The sequence below is a fragment of the Mixophyes fleayi genome, chromosome 4 (assembly GCF_038048845.1).
Source record: "Mixophyes fleayi isolate aMixFle1 chromosome 4, aMixFle1.hap1, whole genome shotgun sequence".
In the NCBI taxonomy this organism is placed as follows: Eukaryota; Metazoa; Chordata; class Amphibia; order Anura; family Limnodynastidae; genus Mixophyes; species Mixophyes fleayi.
In genome coordinates, this window is record NC_134405.1 from 50,738,428 (window position 1) to 50,759,734 (window position 21,307).

General features: G+C 40.5%; 1 protein-coding gene across 3 annotated transcripts; it reads left to right on the plus strand.

Annotated features, from left to right (window-relative positions):
- The first annotated feature begins 1,916 nt into the window (after positions 1 to 1,916).
- Positions 1,917 to 21,080, plus strand: LOC142151383 (uncharacterized). Of its 3 annotated transcripts, none has more exons than XM_075206967.1 (14): positions 1,917 to 1,999; positions 3,765 to 3,797; positions 5,358 to 5,390; positions 5,581 to 5,701; positions 6,893 to 7,049; positions 8,158 to 8,251; positions 8,964 to 9,046; positions 10,429 to 10,489; positions 10,566 to 10,629; positions 11,024 to 11,219; positions 11,300 to 11,381; positions 16,681 to 16,811; positions 17,262 to 17,357; positions 19,800 to 21,080. In XM_075206967.1, exons 1-14 carry the CDS (start codon positions 1,981 to 1,983, stop codon positions 20,124 to 20,126), a joined length of 1,497 nt encoding a protein of 498 aa, XP_075063068.1. In that variant the 5' UTR covers positions 1,917 to 1,980; the 3' UTR covers positions 20,127 to 21,080. The 3 variants fall into 3 exon arrangements, with proteins under 3 accessions (XP_075063068.1, XP_075063069.1, XP_075063070.1); XM_075206968.1 differs by having other exon boundaries at positions 8,964 to 9,037; XM_075206969.1 differs by lacking the exon at positions 5,358 to 5,390.
- Positions 21,081 to 21,307: the final 227 nt, after the last annotated feature.

Consider the following 21,307-nt stretch of genomic DNA (forward strand, 5'->3'; position numbering starts at 1 on the left):
CTCTGGACTTGCTATTTGGTGTATGAAAAGTGATATTATTTATAGCTAGTGCTCGCAATCTGCCTACATGAATAATACTGGAAACGTTCTCATGCAATTGTGAACAGAAAGATATCAAGCTTGATGAAATTTATAAGTTGGAAACATTAATTATCTTCACCACTTTATATTTTATATTAAATGATAGAAATACATTAAACTTATTTAAATGTTGCTACGATAAGTTTGTTGCGTATCAATCGCATCCAAACTGATTGTAGTGTACAGAAATTATTTATTACCAACTTTGTCCAATTATTAAACTTCAACAGCCAGATCATGGGGTGAATGGTATGATGGTCCTGCTCTGGTGCCCATTTGGAAATGCAAATGTTGACCCAAGATGTAAGCTGGATGCCGGAACGCCATCAACTTCTCCTGCACCACACATACTCTGCATAAGAGTGTGAAAAATGGAGTGCTGCAATCGCAGCATCTGCAAATAAAACAAACCTACAAATTAAAGTAAATGTCCCAAACCAGCTGCCATCAGCAGCCTCATAAAAAACTTGCCCAACTCCTTGGGCACTTAATTAGAACTGAGGATCAGTGGGGTCGAAAGAGGGAAGGAGTTTGTCATTGTAGTTTTAACCCATGAGTGCCCAACTCCTGTGTCCTGACCTGAACACCCAAGGCAGCAACACCCCAACTTTATAGCTACAAGCCTACTACTACATTCAAACACCCACATACTTACCAACAATCCTGACTGACAATCTGGAGAAATTAAACCACACCCTTAAGCAAGTCCAATCCACCAGACCATGACCATTTATCACAAGCACATGCCCGTTTCTCATTAGGCCACTGAATATCATTATTATTCTGGAAAACTCAACACAGGTGTCCTGATTCCTTTCACATAGCTGTAATGCACATATGTAAATTACTTACTATATGTTGATAGCATCTGCAGTGTGTACTAGCACTTTACTGCATATTTCACTGCGGTGATATACTGTGAAGACACTTATTGGTGGCTAATGACGCTTCTTCACCGGACAGGAAACCAGTGCAAAAGAAAAACACATTGTTGCTCATAGCATCCAATAACTTTACTTACATTTAGGATCCTCCTTTCTAGGAGATCACAAGAGGTAACAGCAGGAGGTGAATGGACACAATTCACCAAGGCCCTGCTCTTCACATCATTGCACAGCTAGGGTATGGCCATGATGACGCGATTCAGTGAGTTGCATCATCAAGCCCCATTACCAGCTCACTTTATTAGGGAAGTGACTGGGACCTGGGAGGCTATACTGCTCTCCCAGGAACCCGGTTGAAATCCCATAAATTTGATAGCCTCCCGGACATTCCAGGAGAGTAGCAAGTATTTATAAACTACTGTAGTAAAAACTGACAAGCATGCGATTTGCTTTGCACACCAGATTTTCAATTCACACATTTCCATAAAGGTCACCCAATGCATCCTACAACTGCAATTTCCAGTAGCCGTGGAGCAGGAGCCATTCACAGAATTGTTATGGCAGAACTTAAAGAAATACAATCCCCACCATGTCATGATTACTGACATTAATAATAGCTCATTCGCATGTAAAATATTTCCAATACACGTTAATTAGTAATGCCACAAGAATGAATGGTAGTGACTGCACCTTAAATGCAGAAAAAGAGGAATTGTCCTGTACATTTGGACATTACTGAAAAACATGAAAATCCCCCCAGACACAAAGCCTCACAGACTCCCTCAGGTTGCCCATCATCTATATCACCCTCCCAAAATGGCTGCCGCTGACGGAATACTATCCCACAAAGAGACCCGAGCCAGCCTCGTGCGCTCCAAATACGTCACATCCCTCGGAGAGCCAATAGCGTTCGGAATGGGGCGGAAGGGACCAATGAGAACGGAAAGCTGGAGTTGTGTTGTACGCAGGCGCGATAGCAGCTTCCGGAAGCAGAAGCGTTCACAGTGCTGGAGATATGGAGAGTTCATACGGAGGTAAGAGTGGCTCTTGTGTCCTCAGGTGCCAGAGCCGGCACTAGGTGGGAGCCAGGGAATATATGCTCGCAGTGCCCAACAGTTTAACGTGCCTGTGTTCCCCGCAAGGCTCAAAAGGACGTGGACTACAAATGGCAGCATGAGCTGCTGGCCAGAGCTTGGCAAGGCATTCTGGGAGTTGTAGTTCCATAAACTGCTGCAGAGACCTAGGGTAGACTGGCCCTGCATAGAGTAAAAGCTTACGGTGAAAATAAATAAGAATGCATCAGAATCTGGTCCAAGATTTGGCAGGAACTTTACTAAAATGACACAGTGGATATGGTGTGTCCACAGAGATACTGGCAGGGGATATTTATCGCCAGTCAATTACTTTTTATTATTATTGTTTTACGTATAAAGCACTTACATGTAGCACTGTCCATTGAGGGAACCTTGATACAAATAAGTTACAATGACATGAAAGAGAAGGCAAAGGTTACCCTGTCCAAATGAGCTTACAATGTAAGATATATGGGGAATAATTGATACTTAAGATAGCTGAATAACAGTTGTAGCTGTTACTGGGAAAAGTGTGTGTGGCTACTGTAAGGCAGAAGCATCATTAGCCACCAGTAATAAAGCAGTATTGGTGAATGGCATTTCTGTGCAGCTCCTGATGGTGTGGTATGGTTGTGGATTATATTATCAGATCCTCCAGTTTGACCCCTTCCTCCTGGTACAAATGCTTTGCTCCTTCTCAAGTTTTTTCTTATTGCTGGTAATTAGGCTTAATTCATTAAGGTTTTAAAACTAAAAGGTTTTTCTCAGCACTCACAGGTAATTGCAATTGGGGACAGAACATTTTGTGCCAAGTGGGAGGGGTTGTCTGGGTACTTGAGGTCTGGCCCTGGAAACAAGGCCTGAGAATCTCTGCTCCTTATCAGCGACCTGAGAGGATAAGTAAACACATGCACAGGTTGTGATGAATTCAACTCTGCTCTTAGGGGACATCCCCCTAGACCGTTTTTATTTATACATAAAATACTGATTATGTGATTATACAATTATCAAAAGAGACGTAATTTAATTGTGTGCGCTACATTGAACACATGATGGGAAAAATACAGATTTCTTACAGTTTGAGGTAAAACATTTTAGCCAGGCTTTATCTCATGTCTTGTCCAGTTGTTCGGCCTTGAGGTGCTGGGCGCTCAGCCAATTCTTCTGTTAAGTTCTTCACATAGATGTAAGGAAAACTTTCTTTGCATTTTCACAACAGTATTTTATTCTTTTTAATAACCAATATCCAACCTCACAGGGTCATGTTGTAGGATCTGTAATATTGTGTCACTGGGTGGGTATGTGTGAGACCAAATTTAGCTTGGGTATACATGCTTTGCTTCAATATATAGGCATAGGCCAATGCCACAATCTTTATACCACGAGAGAGTTGCTTTATACATTGTCTCATATATTGCATGAACTTAATGGAGAAAGATATTTTTCTTTTTATTCATTATTTAGAACTGTTTTTGTTTTTCAATCTAGGCAGTATAATTTATATATAACTTATTTCCCCCTCATGAATCCTTCCCAGATAAGATAAGTTAGATAACCAAGTTTATTTGAAGTCTGCCGGCATGAGATATATTACCTTTGGGCAATCCTTAATGGGATGGGGGGGGGTACTCTTGTTCAGGATGCCTTTTTTTTTAATCTTTTTTAGGGCACGGTTATTGATGCAGTGATTGCCCAAGTCTAAGCCTCATTTTTTTCTCTCTTACAGCATTTGGGTCATGGGCGGGAAGAAATCAACAGGGTAAGTACCACAGGCTGCTTTGGCACTCACCCACAGTATTGCAAGTACTGTTTACCATTTTTTGTTCCTTCCTATTTATCACCTTTCCACCTCTGTGTGTCTAGATCTTGTATTCCTGTTTTTAGTTGTCATTGAAATCTATTGGTTCTGCATGAACGGCACATAAACACAAATAAGGGCGTTGGTCAAGAGGTCTCAGCATTTGAATATGTTACAAATACACATTTCTGCATGTATTGTAGAGGGGTTAGGATGCATCTTCAGAACCAAGGTGGTTACTGACTCTACAACCAGACTTAACCCATGAAGAAACCCTTGACCGCATTCTGTCGGTTCCTAATAAGAAGTTGCCAGGGATGCTAAATCCAGGATGGTAGAAATATGCATGTATTTATACACATCCCTAACAGACCAGGTACATGTTCTGTCTGTATGTTAGGTTTTATGAAATTAAAATCAATTACAGTAAACCATGTTTCACTATCCATATATTCAGTATTGGAGCAACAATTAAAATAAGCATGGTCGTTAAGCCAGGATTCCCGAATCATAGAGAATATGTCTGGACAGCCTATAGTTTTGGTTAGTTTTTACCTGGTGGTGATATGCTATTAATCCAGGATGGGGCGTTCTGTCCCCTGCCTTATTGCTGGGACATGGTTGACTCATATCCCTTTTACTTGACTGTACCGTTTCTTTACCTGGTAAGAAATCAGTTAAAAGTATTGGTTTAACAGAACTCTAAAAAAATTTTTAATAAAGTTTTCTACCTCTACTAAATAATATTGTGCTTTATTTTTCACTGCTTTCTGTTCTTTTAAACCAAATGTTTCTATCGTGGTTTTTTTTTCTCTGGGATACCACACAAAGCTGATCTCTGGATACAGTTGTATAAGATGCAGAAGCACAGCAAGGCTGTGTCATATCCCACGGTAACGGGATTAGACATCTCTGACTGATATAAATACCTGGCTCAGAAGCACAGCAGTATCACATATTTAGTCGATGTTGTGGGAAAATACTGTAAGGCAATAAATGAAAGACCCCTTTTAAAGGGTTTCGCAGACCTAAAAGTATTTTGTTTTCGTTTACTGGGTGGAATGTTTGCTTCATACTCTGTGAAACCACACCCGGTCCTTAACATTTCTGCAATATATTCCTCTATCACCTTCAACTGGCAGTCAGAATGGACTGCACAGTATTATGTAGAAGCTTGTACAGAAACCACAGGTGTTTGAATCACATGTAATGAATCTACTCTATTGTTCTAAAGATAATTACAAAAGGTGAGATCTAGCATATGCAGTTTAACTATTACAATGGCTATGTATGAAGCCAAGTTGAGCTCTGGTAGCAGGGACTGGAGGGGATGGACAGGCTCTAAACTCTGGACTAGTTTAGGTTGATAGCTAGTGAAGAAGATTGTATATTGTACACCAGGTGCTATCCCTTAGTATCTGGCTTTATGATGTGTGAAATTCCCTTTAACTATGCATTACATTGCACTTCAAAGTATGACGCAAACACAGTAACTAATGTGCTTCCGTTATATTTTGTTAGGGTCATATATGGAGACCACAGTGCGATGGAAAGGTGAGAACTATAATTACTTGAGTAACAACGTTTGTTACAAAATATCTTTTGTTGTGGGCACGCCGTTTTTCATAAATGACCCATAATGTCTCCATGTTTCCATATGGTTTTATAATATTCTTGCTATGAGGCACAAACATGTCATGCCTTTCTGCAGTCTAGCCCTAATTCTGGTTTTCCTTTCGTCCAGGATTTAATTTTCCTGCAATGGACAACCCACGGGGCCAAATGCCGAACAGCTCCGATGCCATGGTCCCCTGGGGCAACCAAGGTTTTGGGATGAGGCCACCTGAATTTCCACACCATGACAGGTAGTTTATGACGCTGTTATTTCCTTAGTCTGCTCTCGGAACCCTATTCTCGGCCCTTTAACCAGTTATAATTACAGTCACTTCTACTGTGCACATGGTATATTAAGTTACAAGGGACAAATTTCTCCTATCGCGCACAAGCTGGGATGCAGGTTGCACAGAACAGTTTAAGTATATCAAATAAGGTACTCAAATAATAATAAAAAATAATAATCAAGAAATAAATGTGAAAATAGCCAAGTATTCTTGGGTATGTTGTGTGCCATTTGTTTTTCCATTAATAACTTAGTGAGATCATTGCTGTGCAATGCTATATTTAGGGACATGTTCATACCACACATCAATGTATGTGCGCTCTTTCCTGAGTCCCTAATTTGTTCTATGGGAAACATAATTGCTGCCCCCTCTTCAAGTATATATTTATTTATATCCGTCTCCTATTTTGGATTGAGTGTGTCTATTTGGCATAAAAGTTGAAGGAGCTGCAGGGTTCAAAAATATATATGCAAATGTTCACTTGCTTATCAGAAGTGAAATCATCATAGTAATGTCATTTTTTTTTTTTTTCTTCATGCACATCAATCTGGCTGTGAACATTGCTGGCCTCATGGGCCAGTGCTGTGCAGTGTTTTGCAACCTTTTATCTGTATCCTTTCCTGTGTAGCACTGTTTCCAGGCACCTTCCATTATTGTGCCATCTACTCTGATTGCATTATACCTTTTCCCATGAGTTTCTCCTGCCAGTATTATTTGTTTTGCTCTTTTGTCTCATAATTTGCACATGGCAAAGCTCGGTACCAAATTAAGATTCACATTGTGCACCTATTTGTATGCCTATAGCTTTGTCTATTATTTCTTTGTTGTCATCGTCATCATTCATTTATATGGTGCCCCAGAATTTCTCCGTGTCTTACTGTAAGGAAATAGAGCATAGTACAAAGACACAGAGGCCCAACAAACAAAATGAAAAAAGAAACAAGCAAAGGCAAAATGCAGGAAGTTCAATTTGCAAGAATAGGAATAAATTAGGCATATTACTGTACATTAGACATAATAGGTAAGGTATGTAACAAACATGTAAGGACGCACAGGTGGACAAGGTGAGAGAGGACAAAAATACAAGAGGCGAGGGGGCCCTACTTGTGGGAGCTTACAATCTGTAACAAAGTGTGCTATTTCTTATCTGTACAGACTCTCTTTCTGTTCGGACTTTCCATTTTCTACCGGTGGAAATGCTGGATTTGACAGAAATACAGGTTGGCAAAATGAGATGGAAAATTCATTCTGGGAGGGACCTATGACACCTCATCAAAACTTTTCAGGACCATATGGTCAGAGAGGTTCCAGGGTAAGTCAATGCTCCTTAGGATTTCACGGTCCTGTTAAAGTGTTGCTCAGCTCCTAAATATGCACTCATAAACTTCTTCAGTTACTTTTTTTTTATTTGGACAGCTCCCTTCCTCTACCTGACCTAAAAGTGAGGTGAGAATATGCATAGGAAATAGACTTTAGAACAGAGATGAAAGAAATTGGACCAGCATTTTGCTAGAACCGAACTTCTCAGTGGAACAGGCCGTTTCACAGAGGTCCAAAGTTTGGCGATACAATCTTCTAATCACCGGAATAGCCTTTCCTTGCTGTATTTCTACATCTCCATTTCACAACATTTATAGTCTATAAATTCATTCTGTTCTGTGGTTGGGTTTTAATTCCATCTGTGAAACTTGTGAAGTCCAGTAGTAAAATGTGGAGTGGGGGGAATATTCTGTCAATTTTCGCTCAGAAGGTGCATGATGGGACCATGTTGCGGATCATGAGGGGGACATGATTGTTATGAAGGGGACAAATTAATAAGTAATATACAGAGAGGAGGAGGATGGGGGGACAGATGTGATGGAGAAGTTGAGTTGCAGCAATGATGCTGAGTAGGGAGTATAGAGAATGGACTTGATTTGTTATCTCACATGAGTTAGCTGAAGAAAAATATTGAGATGTGTATAGAGAAGGTTTATGATGTGGACTGAAGGGAGTGTAATGTCTGTAAGAGGGGTTATCTGTGTTTTCAGGGAGTAGTTGCTATTTATTAGCGGATACATATAAAAAGATTTTACAATTTGTCGGGCTCTTGAATTCTAAAAAATGTCTAGACCTATGTTGATCTGCTTCCATGCATATTAGATGCTTTAGCAAGTTAATTGTATGATGATAAGCTGGTCACTAGAGTAGATTTTCCATTTTGCGTATGTGGCTGAAGCCTCCTTTGATATTGGCCTGTCAGTCAGTGTGGCAGCATCTATTATGGTTAAAACTTGTCGGAATCCTCTCGAGTTAACCTAGCAGTAACGTTTGAAGAAGCATTCTAGAAAAATGGGAGTACCTTAGAATTAAAGCAGGAGATTTACAAAATGCATGATGTCTCGTTACTTTAACATTATTGTTTTTTTGTTTTTTTTTAGATGAGCAACTACATGAAAAGCAAAAAAAAGAAGAAAAAGAGCTATGTACAAGCCAACACCGTTTCATCCGTAGATGTTGCGAAGGGAAAAAATGGTACGGATGTTGTCTCTCAGGATTCTCTTGGAAATCTGTGACATGCAGCTTGTTCCAGTAGAACAGTAGAGGCTTGTAGACTTGGTCTCCCAACCACAGATGCCCCTAAAGGGACAGTAAGAGTTCAGTCCTATCAGGAGAGTGTAGTCGATATAGTATGTACAACTACATTGTTACAGTGGCCTCTTGATGGCACTCTAGTGAACCATTGGGTTGGGCAGACCTCCAGAAGGTTTAACTGGAGACATTGAAAGCTTTGCCTCTAGGTTAGGAGGCATGTTACACAGTCCCTATCATTGGCAACAATCCCATACATGTATTCCCCATCAGTTGGATAGGCTGTATTATCTGTAGGATGTAATATGACCTAGATCACCTCTTCTTGAAAAAGAGAGATGTCCACTCCTTTCTTTGGACTGGTCAGTAGTAGTAGTCTTTAAGCACTGCAATAATTTAGGGCACTACATCTGGAGATGGACTGTTCCTGGGAATCACAACTTCATCTAATGAACTAGAAGATGGAGGCAGGCTACTAGGACTTAGAGGCCTCCATGGAAAATAGACCCAGAAATATGGTTGCTCCCCCAATCTTGCTTTTACTTTTTGTTTATGTATGAAACAATTTAGATTTAATTGTAATTTTAAATTTATTTGAATGCTTTCCTGTATATCCTTACTGATGGTCACTGCTTCCTTTACTTTTCCCGGACAGTTAAAACAAAAGCTCCACAACAGCCAAACAAAACTGCTAGTCAAGCAGCGAAACCAGCAAAACCAGTGGTCACAGTGAGTATTGTGTTTTCCTGTTTATCTGCCCATTTTCACTCGATATCCAATTTGATGTATATACACATCCTTAGTGGGAGACCAATATCTTATCTTGTATGCATACAAAGCTGCATTCACCCACTATAATAAAAAGAAAGGGGGGTCAAACCATCAATCCCAGTCTACGGGGTAAATGTATCAAGCTGAGAGTTTTCCGGCGGGTTTGAAAAGTGGAGATGTTGCCTATAGCAACCGATCAGATTCTAGCTGTTATTTTGTAGAATGTACTAAATAAATGATAACTAGAATCTGATTGGTTTTTCAAACCCGCCGGAAAACTCTCAGCTTGATACATTTACCCCTAAGTGTCTAATGAGGGAGCTAAGAGCAGCTTTGCTCATTTCCAATGATGTGTCTGATACTTTTCCTATTGGGCTGCATGTTCACGTAATGACTGCCTCCACTCTGCATATGTCAAGTGATCTTTAAAAGATCACAAAACCGAAAATGCAAGATTCCTTATATAATAGAACTTCTAATCACATGTACAAACATCTGTGTAAGCCTTAGGCACTTCTCACAATAGCTGTCACTTAACAGCTAATTTCCTTATAGATAGGTATATCTAAATCTACTTTAAATTTAGAGTCCAGTAAAAATATGTTTAGAAAGGGTCTAGTGGTCTGTAGTTCTGCAGTGACTCGGTGATTCAAGGAAAGTTTCCGTGATTAGTTTATAGTGTCTTTAAGTAACACAAATAACGGTCACATTGTTGGCGTAATGAGGCTGATCAGCAATTGCACCACAAGCATCACTGTGTTTTGTAGTTGTAGGAGATGTTTGATCCTTGCCTGCAGCTCTTTGACCACTGGTGAAGAGCTGATGGGAAGTTTTGTATGTGTACCTTACTTTACATCAATGGCTCAGTAGAAGGTTAGGCTAAGATTGAACAATGGACATTATGTTCAGGCTCCATATGATTTCGCCTTTTCGTATATTCTGCTCCGTAATATTTCTGTGGCTGCAAGGACTCTTGAGAGATTCTGGGCGCTATAAATAAGGGCTCTTGAATCTATTAACACTGAGGGCTAGATTTACTAAGCTGCGGGTTTGAAAAAGTGGGGATGTTGCCTATAGCAACCAATTAGATTCCAGCTTTCATTTATTTAGTACCTTCTACAAAATGACAGCTAGAATCTGATTGGTTGCTATAGGCAACATCCCCAATTTTTTCAAACCCGCAGCTTAGTAAATCTAGCCCTGAGTCTCACACATATTCAAGAAGGGTAAATGCTAGCCATGTGGCTATCTTAATGCAAACACTTCTTTATAATTCATATATATCAATACAAAAATACATTGTTCTTAGATTGCAAAGGATTAATGTCTTCATCTGTTCTGTTGTTCAGGCACAGAAGACAGCAGCACAGAATGGAGACACTAAGAAAAGTGAGACTGCGCAGAAGTCCGGTAACTACATTATTGCATTTTAAGTTATTCGTTTAATCAGTGCTTTAGATTACATTGACTCTGTTTGTATCTCTAGATGATGTGAACAATCAACCAAACAAGAAGCTTAAGCCAGTTGAGACCACCACTTCTGCAGAACAGTAAGGACAGCTCACCTTATGGTTCACTTTTCTAACCCTCTCCTGGCTAACTGTTTTACTGACCTATTGAGTAATTCCAGTCTTAAACAATTGTATCCAATGTAGATCCTTCTATGTGAGATATATCTAATGGCTACCTCTAAAGTCCTCCACTAACTACCAAACTCTACCTGTCCTGGTTTGAGAAGCCTATATTATTCCTGGGAACATTGCTTATAGAGTTACCTAGTAGAATAAAGCTGTCTAAAGGCTCCAGCCTCCAGAATTTCCCATGAACTGCGTGGGTTCCAGCTGTTCTGTTAGATGGGAAGAGAATAGTTTTTCAGGAATTATAATACGAAATATGTCCCGCTAGTCTAATTAAAAATATTTTTTTTTTATTCTGTCTCCAAAGGACAACATCAGATAATAAACTGGGGAATGAGCTGTACGAGAACAGTTTTCCCAGCATAAAGTTTTCCTGCACCTTATGTAGGTTTTACACTGAAGACGAAATTGAACTTCAGATACATTTCAATACCACTCGGCACAGAGAGACAATAAAGTACCTGTATATCTTCTTGCCCAACAAAAGAGTGGACTTTATTCAGGTGAGTGATTAACTGATGTCCTGTGAGGTTTGTCCTTCCAATCAGAATGGGCGATTACATCATTTTTCTTAATTTTTTAGGAATATCTTTTGTATCAGAAAAGGAAAGTGTCCCAGGAACAGCAGAGGCGTAACCTACAGCCCATCAGAGACTCATTTCAAGGTGTGACAGGATATCATTGGATGTCTGAACTGTGCTCTTTATTTTCTTATTTATCTGATACTATGTATTTTTTCCTTTCCTTGGCACTGGCCTTTTGCCAACTGCGTTTTCTGTGGAGTTGTTTTGTCATACATAATTGGTAGACACTGGAACCATGGGAATTTTGTAGGCTCAGGGAGGAGTTGGTATTTCATGAAATCTGACGCAGTCTGAACGTCTCCCTTCTATATCACCTAATCTGCGGGAGTCTCACAGGAGAGGTGCTCTAGGGACAGATGCCTATGGCAGTTTAAATTTTCTTTTACAGCACTGGCTGTCAGGTACGAGGCTAGACCACATCCCAGAAGCAGACTAAGGATGTGCTGTTCGGCACTTGCTACAGTGCTCCATTGGAACTAACTCCATGGGGGGGTGGGGGCAGTCACTAAAACTGGCAACCCAGCATCGTCATCATCACCATTTATTTATATAGCGCCACTAATTCCGCAGCGCTGTACAGAGAACTCATTCACATCAGTCTCTGCCCCATTAGAGCTTACAGCTTTGCCTCACAGTGGAAAGCCTCCTAAACTGTCAGACACAGAGGCCCACAGCCGCTGCTACTCTACTGTATTGCTTGCTACAAAGAAATGTCTTCTCCCCGTTTCCTCATTTTTTGTTTGATAAAGGGAGTAGTTCCAGAGCAAAGTCTGGTAAAATGTCAGGTAAAATTGCCTAGTGGACAGTCCGTGATGGATGCCCCAAGTGCAGCTCGTGAGGCCGAGGGCAGGCCGCTGCTCATGGCTGTGGGTGGTGCAGCCGATCAGGCAAAACCAGCCTGGGCTAGGGTATTGCAGTGTTTACTCAGCTCGTATCACATTCCGGAGTGGTGAGTGCAGATAGCATTCCTTCTGTCTCACACCTTCAACTAAGGAACCTGTTTAGATGGGGTGGTTTAGTCGCGGGCTTTCAGGCCCTCTTCCGATTCCCTTTGAGGAGCCATCTTGGGCTCGAAGCCTGGTAAAATCTGTTTGAGGCATCCTTGGAGAGAATTGTAGAATATTTCTCTAGAGTTAGGCCTTGCATGTGTTTCAGTTCTGGAAAGAATCATACTTCAACCAATTCACCTTCATCCTGCAAGGTGAATGAAGATTTATCATACTTGGAGAAAGATGACACAGGAATTACAGAGCGATTTTAAAATTCTATGTTCCTACTGGGACCACTCCCACCCATTTTAGCATCAGCCTGGGTTAATAGTGTGGTGGAATAGTGGTCAGTACAGCTCTTAGATGGGCTGCATTCTGTTAAGCCAAGGTCTGAATTGTTGATTTGGCAGACCACATGCAGAAGGCATCCGAATATCTGGGCAATGCTGCTCTTGCATGTCGGCCTCAGTGGTCTCTGCACAACATACCTTCTGGCTTAAAGCTTGGGAAGCAGACGTTGAGTCCAACAGGACTCTGAAGCCTCTTCCTTTTGTGGGTAATGTCTTATTTGTGTTAAATTAGGTAAAATTATCAGTCCAGTTACAGGGGGAAAGTTTTCTCCTCCCAAGTCTAAGGGGCCCCAATTTTGGTCATCTCTTTTCCCTGGGAAAAGCTATAGGTCCAAACTCCAGAGGCCAATCCGCCGCTCTGTGTGGTGGGCAACACAAGAAAACGGGCTTGGTCAGCTAAACAACCAGCCTCCAAACCCTCACAGAAATGGTAAGCTTAACAGGCAAGTAGAACCTGTGGTAGGCAGCCCATTTTCTTTCCTTCGGAGGATATGGGGTTCAGTTCAGATGTTGGTGAGAGAGGCATTATAGATTTGGGCTACATTGCAGATGTCCTAAACTCCATATTCTGCAGGCTAAATATAAACACTGTCTTTCAGGGAGACTATTCAATCTTTGGTCTTGTCTGTGTGGTGATACCCGTTCCGGAATAGCAGAAGGGGTTAGGATTTTATTCAAATCACTTCTTAGTCCAAAACTTTTCAGCCAATTTTTAACCTGGCAGTCTTGAACCTAGCAACATAAAGTTGGGTGTTTAAGATGGAATCTGAATTCTGTCGTAAATGGCATTGAGCAAAATGAGTTCATGGTCTCCATGGATGATCGGGGACATGACCTTGCTTGTCCCAGTCTGGTATGGTCACCAATCCCTTCTCAGATTTGCAGGCCAGTGTTACCAATATCAATTTCGGTCTCTATCTTTTAGGCCTGGCAACAGTGTTGAGGATATTCACAATGATCATGACAGTTATGGCCGCTCTTTTGAGGTCCAAGTGAGTGACAATAATCTCTTATCAGGATGTCCTATTAATAAAGGTAAGATCATTGACGCTGCTTGAGGCCCATATGCAGGCGACTGTCCAGACCCTAGAGCCTCATTGGTGGGTCACCAACTACCAGATATCCAGCCTAGCACCTGCCAAGCAAATTTTTTAGGGGTTTTCTTGCTGGAAGACAAGTCTCATCACAGAAGCCAATAAATTCTCTTGGCTCTCTGATGGATGCCTGTTCCAATTTGCATGAAGGTCTTGGGAAAGATGGTCTCAACCTTTGTGGAGGTGCAGATCGTTTCAGAACGGGCTCTTATCGAAATGGAACAAATCAGATCATCGCTTGTCCAGTCAATCGGACTGTCTCCAAAGGTGCATCAGTAGCTCTCGTGGTGGCTAAAGTTTGAAAACCTCAACATGGGTCATGATGATGGATGCCAGGCTTCATTGCAGGGGAGCTATTATTGTATAGTGTCATCTGCAGGGCCTTTGGTCTTTGAAGGGAGTGTAAGCACTCCATGAATATTGTAGAATTGAGAGCGATGTTAAATGTTCTAGTTGGAGGAAAGGTCATTAAAATTCAGTCAGAGGTACCATGGTAGTGGTGTACATCAACCCTCAGGGAGGAACCAAGAGCTTTCATGCAGATGAAGGAAACCAGCAGGATAATGCGCTGGGTTGAACTCGTTGTTCCAACAGTTGAAACATGGTTCATTCCAGGGATGGAGAATGGGAAGCATATTTTCCCAGGCATGGCCTCCACCCTGGAGAATGGTCCAAGGGACAAATGGGGTCAGCCAGATATCGTTTTTAGTGTAGACACCATGTCGGTCACTTGGAATTTTCATCTAATTTACCTGTTCCCTCTGGTAGCAATACTTCCATTTGTTCTTAAAGTTAAAAAATAAAAGGGTGTTCATGTGATTTTTGTGGCACTGGACTGGCCAAGGAGGTTGTGGTATACGGACATTATCAAAATGGCAGCAGGCCTGTCTTGGTGTCGTCTTCTAAGATGGGACTTGTTAAGTTGGGGACCGTTTTAGATCTAGCTTGGCTGGCTTTAATGGCTTGGCTGTAGAAGCTATGATTCTTAAGGCCAAGTGTTTTTCTGATAGCATGATTGAGATCATGCATAAGACTAGAAAGCCTGTTTGAGCTATAAATTATCATGGAAGATTTATATTTCTTGTGAGAAAAATCTGTTTTCTACTTCCCCATATAGCTTAGTTACTTCCTCTTATAATTTTTTTAATTTTTTTTTATTTGTTTCACCAGTAGGGTCTGGACAGCAATTTTAGACTTAGTTATTTCAAGATTCAAATTTCAGCCCTGTCCGTTTTCTTTCAGAGGAAGTTGACACTGTTGTCAGAAGCATAGACTATTTTTTTTTTTTTTTTTTTGCAGGAAGTGTTGCATGTGCAACCTCAATGCATTACTTTTCTCCTATAGCTCCTTGGAACATAGACCTAGTCATTACTGCCTTATCTCCCTTTGGAGTCAGTGGAGTTAATATCCTACATGGAAGACAACTTTTATTTTGGTAATCTACGGCGAGAAGAGTATCGGAACTAGAGGCTCTTTCTTGCAGGTCTTGTGAAGACAGGGCTGTTGTAAGGACAAAGCCCTGCTCTCAGCTTAGGGCAATGTCCAGTTTCCATCTTAGGATATTTTCATTCTGACCTTGGGTCATGGCCAGTCTTTTGCCCTGATTACATTCATTGTGACCTTTTGGTTCTCTACGATGCACAAAACACAGGTTGGCCTGTGTCCAAGCAATACTTATAATGGAGCAGGGAAACATGTTCTTGAAAATGTGAGGGCACATTCTACCAGATCAGTGAGTGCATTCTGGACACAGGGCCTCGTCTGAGCAGCTGTATCGGGTGGCCATCTGGTCCTCTGTCCATACCTTTAAAATGATTTTTAGGTTTAATGTTTTCACACCCAGGGTTGCAAGGTTTGGAGGAATGTTTTTGTGTACAACAATTTCTGCGCATAATCTCCCAGACTGGCAGCTTTGGAATGTCCCCATGTTTCAAGTGTCCCTTGATTTGGATATATTAGAAAATAGGATTTTGGTACTTTTCTTTGAATTCTTTGGGGGGCACTGGACACACATCCTTTTATGCTTTGATTCTTACCTTGAAGTTCAAGTTTATTATAATGGGAGGTCATTGTTTCTCTCTCTCTTCCCCCCCCCCCCCCCCTCTCTTTCCCCCTCTCCCGTAGGGCTTGTCTGGTAAAATAACTTACTCCCTTACTCCCACCAGGCTAGGGGATATAGGGGAGAAAGAGTTCAGACTCTGTGTTAGATTTCTTAAAGTGCCAACTCCAGTGTGACCTTACATATCCCCATGGTTCCAGTGTGATCCCATGGATCCAAAGAAAAGAATTTAATGTAAGTCCAAAACTACTGTTATTGTTTAGTTGTAAGGTGCCACAGTGCTTTGCAGCAATAGACAGTGGTGTAAAACAAGACATACATAAATTATGGACAGACGTTAAAGAAAATAAATGCAGACTTGAAAACAAAGGGTAAGGGGGTCCCTGCTCATGAGAGCTTACATACTAATTGGAAAAGCGCATGGTTGAAACCTGAGAAAGTGTGGCTTGATATTGGGACAGTTGTGGGGTGCACCACTGAAAGTATGGTAACCTATTATAAAGAGATGTTGTTTTTTTTCCTGTAATAATTGAAGATTGGGGGAGAATCTGATCGGGGCAAGTCTTGTAAGTGGGAGTGAGAGGTGGTTATCGGAGGCAATGCACAGGTCACAGCTAGGTCTATGAGGGCAAGAGTATTTTGAAATGAGAATTTAAGATGTATGAAGGGGTGTTGAGGGCTTTGTAAGTAAAGGTGAGTGATTTGAATTGGATTCTGAAGGACACAGGAAGCCAGGCAAGGGATTTGCAAAGTGATGCTGCAGATGTTTTTACTTGACTTTCTTGTTTGTTGTCCATTTTGTGCTCTTTACATTGCTTTCATTTTGATCAGTTGTAGATCGGTCAATCTCATGCCACCTCTTGTGCATTTGTTGTTTTTATCTTCCAGGGATAGGCCAGGAGCATTTCTTCCATCGTATCGAAGTTGCGCAATGCCTGGCTTGTGATGTCCTCATCCCGGACGTCCCGCAGCTTTTGTCGCAACACATAACATCGGAGGGCCACGCACAGAATTGCAAGGTTAGAGATGTATTGACTGTATCTCTGAAGGGAAGATTTCTTTCTAGTACTCCAAAAGAAGACTGCATTCTAAAAACAAACTCCACGTAAACCTCATCAAAATATAACCTTAGGTTTATGCAATTAATTGGCACTTATTTGCACCAGTGGCCGAAGTGGAAATTTAGAAGTGGCGGTGTGGAAAATGTAATGTAAGAGAATAGAATTTAATAGTTTTACAGTCAAAGCAGTAGAAGTGACATTATTAGGATTGTTTCCCCACTAGTATCTTTAATTCCCCATACTAAATGAGAGCCCTTCTCTGGGTTATTTCCAGATCCTCCCAGCAGTCTTACAATTCTGTATTTGTTGTGTGATCAAGAACTCAGCTGCCATGTTCATTCTGATTATTTCTCATGCTCCATCTCCTATTTCAGGACAATGTTACTATATTTGTTGTGTCTTCAACAGATTGCAAACAAAGACATAAGGAGTAACTGCATCATGGCAGCAAAGACAATATTAAAAGATAAAAAGGTCTTAAAATTGCTGGACAAATATAATAAGGTGAGGATGGTGTCCACTTTAAATCACATTCTATCTGATTAAATGTCACATGCTTTGTCACTGAAAGATGCTTGCAACTTTCTCTTTTATCCAACACATTAATAGAGATGTAAACATTACAGTACATGGGGCAAGAGATTGTTTTTGTGAATATGTGTTCCACGCCAATCACAGCATTTACTCCACCTTTAGATGTACCCCCTAAACACAAAACCAACCTCCACCTACACGCACCTCCAAGCAGACACTTGTAACTGAGCATCTGCACATATAACAGCTCCAGCCTGTCATTCCCGCTCCCCACCTACCCACTTCCACCATTCCCTGCACTCCTAGCTATCCTCACACGCCATCATTACAACCATACTTAGTACGTAGTTCATGGGACAGAAAATGTCAGTTTAAACCGCTAATGTAGAACATTTTATTATAAGTTGCTTGTATGGGGAGTGATCATACACCTAGGTGAGAGGGGATTATTATTTTTTTTTTGCCTTCCTGAAAGGTAAGCGTCCATCATAGAACTATGAATCATGTGACACAGGTCGGTGTGGCTTCAGTACACACAAATGACAGGGGATTGGCCAAGCACGAAAAACACAACTAAACACTGGTTGTAATTTCCTTATTACTGCGGTTGTAAAAAATTATATCTGCAATATAGATGCTGCTGTGCAATTGCATGCAACTTTTCAGTACTAAAGGACTGAACGAACATTTGTATATTTTTTTTTTATTTTTTTTATTTTTTTTTATCTTACTGTGTAAATGTAATGTTTCAATCATAAATACTAATTACGCTGATCTAGTGAAAGGCAAACCAAAGACCCCAGCTGACAGTTGCCAATATATAACTCTAAGGGCAAAAACAATTGCTTCCTGACCTCAAAGATATAGTCCTTGATCCAAAAAGTTCATTAGATAAATCTTTGTACTGATCTTTAATATTGATCATATTATGGGCCAGTAGCCAGATGCAACATTATTTTTTTATTTCCCCCATGGTGTCTCAGGATAATTGCTGTTACACACCACCATCCTGAAGGAGCAGGAACAAAGTGTGCTGGTAATCTGAGGAGTAGGGACCACTAAGTTCATAATCCGATAGTGCCAAGTGGGGGCATTACGGGTAACCTGGTAATGTCACCAGCAATTCACTGTGTGGTGCTCCAATTACAGTATTAGGGAGGTCCAAATAGGATCTCTCCCACGACTTTAACGATTAGATCCAGTGTTACCTGCATGTAAGCTGCTGGTCCAGTTAGTGCCGAACATCATAATGTTGTTGTGCAAGACAGATCTTTCGGACTGTGCATAGGGTACCCAAAGTTTTTTCAGATATGATATTGATATTCACCCCAAAGTGAACCCTCCCTTCCTCCAAGCTATGCACAAGGGCAATTTTGTACCGGCATGTGAACTCTGGGAAGACTCACACAAAACATGTTCACATTTCTTCCTGGACCCTATAATTGTGTCAGACCATGTACTAAGGTACTGTTGGTGTTGCTCTAAGCTCTCTAGGTTCATGCAAGGAGATATATAAAAAAATACGTGTGTATGTATGTGTGTGTGTGTGTGTATGTATATATATATATATATATATATATATATATATATATATATATATATATATACACACACACACAATCTATAATATAAATGCCTAGTGGCGTGTGTTAGTCTGTGTGTGTGTGGAAAAAAATAAAAGCAAGCTGCAGCGCCACCTGCTGGGCGGAGTTATACGCTGACCTACTAAATTCTTAGTGTGTGTGAAAAAAATAAATCAGAAAGGGCTGAAATTTGGTATACTAAGATGTTTTTAATTTGTTAATATAATTTAATTGTTAAAAGTGTTTATAAAGATTTTAAAAAAATATATATATATTTCTTGAAGGAGAAGTGACAGTTGGGAGTGGTTGGGGGTTGCCGGGGGTGACAGAGTGAGAGGAGTGTGATACTCAGGACCGCTGAGAGAGATCCCTGTGTCTGGATAGACATCCGGATAGATGTGGTGATGAAAATGAATGATGAGGTGGTGACATGTGGACAAAACCACGTTAAAAAAGGGCGCTTACATCGGGAAGTAACGCTCTTCCCCTGAGGAGGCCTGGGCTAGGCCCAAATGCATGACAAGAACCTTTTTAACACCTTAAGTTACTTGATTTGACTAGAATGCATGAGTATCATATACGGGTTAACTTGTATGTATATGTAGATATGTATGTGTATATATATATATATATATATATATATATATATATATATATACACAATATTCATGCAATTTAAAGAAAGGACTCTGACAATAAATATTAGTACTCTTTGTCTTTGTAAATATAGTAACAGTAATTTTAATCTTCATTACAGCAGTGAAGTAAGCTATTGATCCAGTCTGATCAGAAATGACTCTTATTTTTATTTCCCCTTTGGTATTTCCAGGGACAGAATCCCTTTACGGACACAGCAGAATATGCGCCCTCACAGCCGGGCGCACCTACTTCAGAGATCCTAGTTGCTGAGGAAGATGATGATCATGTTGTCATTGATGAAGACTGTTATGATGATGAAGTTGACAACGATCATGACGGGGATCCTGCTCCCAATAGTGAGGTTCCTGAACATGACATCCTTCCTCCCAGTGACCCGGAAAATAAGGAGTCTGATCTTCCGCATGAGGATGATGTTTTCATAACTCTAGATATTGATGGAATAGTTGAGGAGGAGGAGGAGGAGGAAGAGGAAGAGGAGGCGGCTGAAGCTCCATGATCCAGAACCTAAAGCACGTGTTCAGATGTAGTCAAACATCACCTCGTTCAGAAGTCCTTACTGTGAACATGTTTATCCTTAATTTTAGTTAATGCAACTTTCTTCCTTCACATCTCTTATAAAGCAAAAAATGCTCTGTTCTCAGATCGGTACGCTTATCGAATGATATACATGAGCCAGTCGTTGTTGCCCAAACAAGAGCTAATTGCTCCAGGAGTGAACACGTATGAAGAATAAAAGACCTTTTTACTGTTGCAGTGTGTATACCCTGGTCCTCTTCTAAGCATCCGTATTTAAATGGACTTTATTTTTCTTTTATATATTTTCTTTTTTTTTTTTTTTTTTAAATCAACCTGGCATGTTTTAGAACAGCATAAGAAACTCTATTGGCCAACAAATGGTCATAATAAGATACTTATTATGAAAATATCTTTTCAACCACCCCAATTATCATGCCATCTCTGTTGCTTTATATAAAATAGGCAGGAATGTCCATTTCTTTCTTGCCACTCTGCCGCCTAATTCTCTGTTGACATTGGTTGCGTTTTCCTGTTCAATTATCTAAAGAAAGAGAATGGAAAAGGAAAGTACAGGGGGGAGGTGATCTGCACTAGCTGAAATGTTCCAGCGGGGAGACTAATTTCGGAGAAAAGTAAAAGCTTATTTTCCCTAAGTATAATTACAGGTAAATATGCACTATTAATAAAACATGTTACGTACACCTCTCAAACAATGGTGTAATCGATCAACAGATATTCAGACATTGCGCTGAAAGTCACGTGACCTGGTTATGTACCATTGCAATCCACCCTCCTCCATAAGTATTCTAAAATCTCCATTTGTTTTAGTTCAATGGTTAAATAGTTGGTATAACTACAATGTGCGTGTTTTCTATTGTATTAAATATTTCATTTAAGTGGATTGAACTGTAAATAAAAAATGTAAGACTTAAAACTGGCTCCATGGTATATTTTGGTGTAGCTTCTCCGTCCTGTTTTATGTAGATACATAAGCTGCTGGAAACTGCTTAAAGAACAAACAAACTCGTATATGAGGCGTTAATTAAAGTGATTCCTCCTTTGCTGGGCCCTCAGAGCACTAAACTTCTTTAGACCCTTTGTCCGTCCCTTTTTGTTCACCTACTTTTCCATAACAATACCTCATCGCTGAGGCCAGCCAAC

Coding starts and splice junctions, on each gene's coding strand:
- LOC142151383 (XM_075206967.1), top strand. Junction 16,812..17,261: donor GCCACGCACAGAATTGCAAG/GTTAGAGATGTA, acceptor TGTCTTCAACAG/ATTGCAAACAAAGACATAAG. Junction 17,358..19,799: donor TGCTGGACAAATATAATAAG/GTGAGGATGGTG, acceptor TGGTATTTCCAG/GGACAGAATCCCTTTACGGA.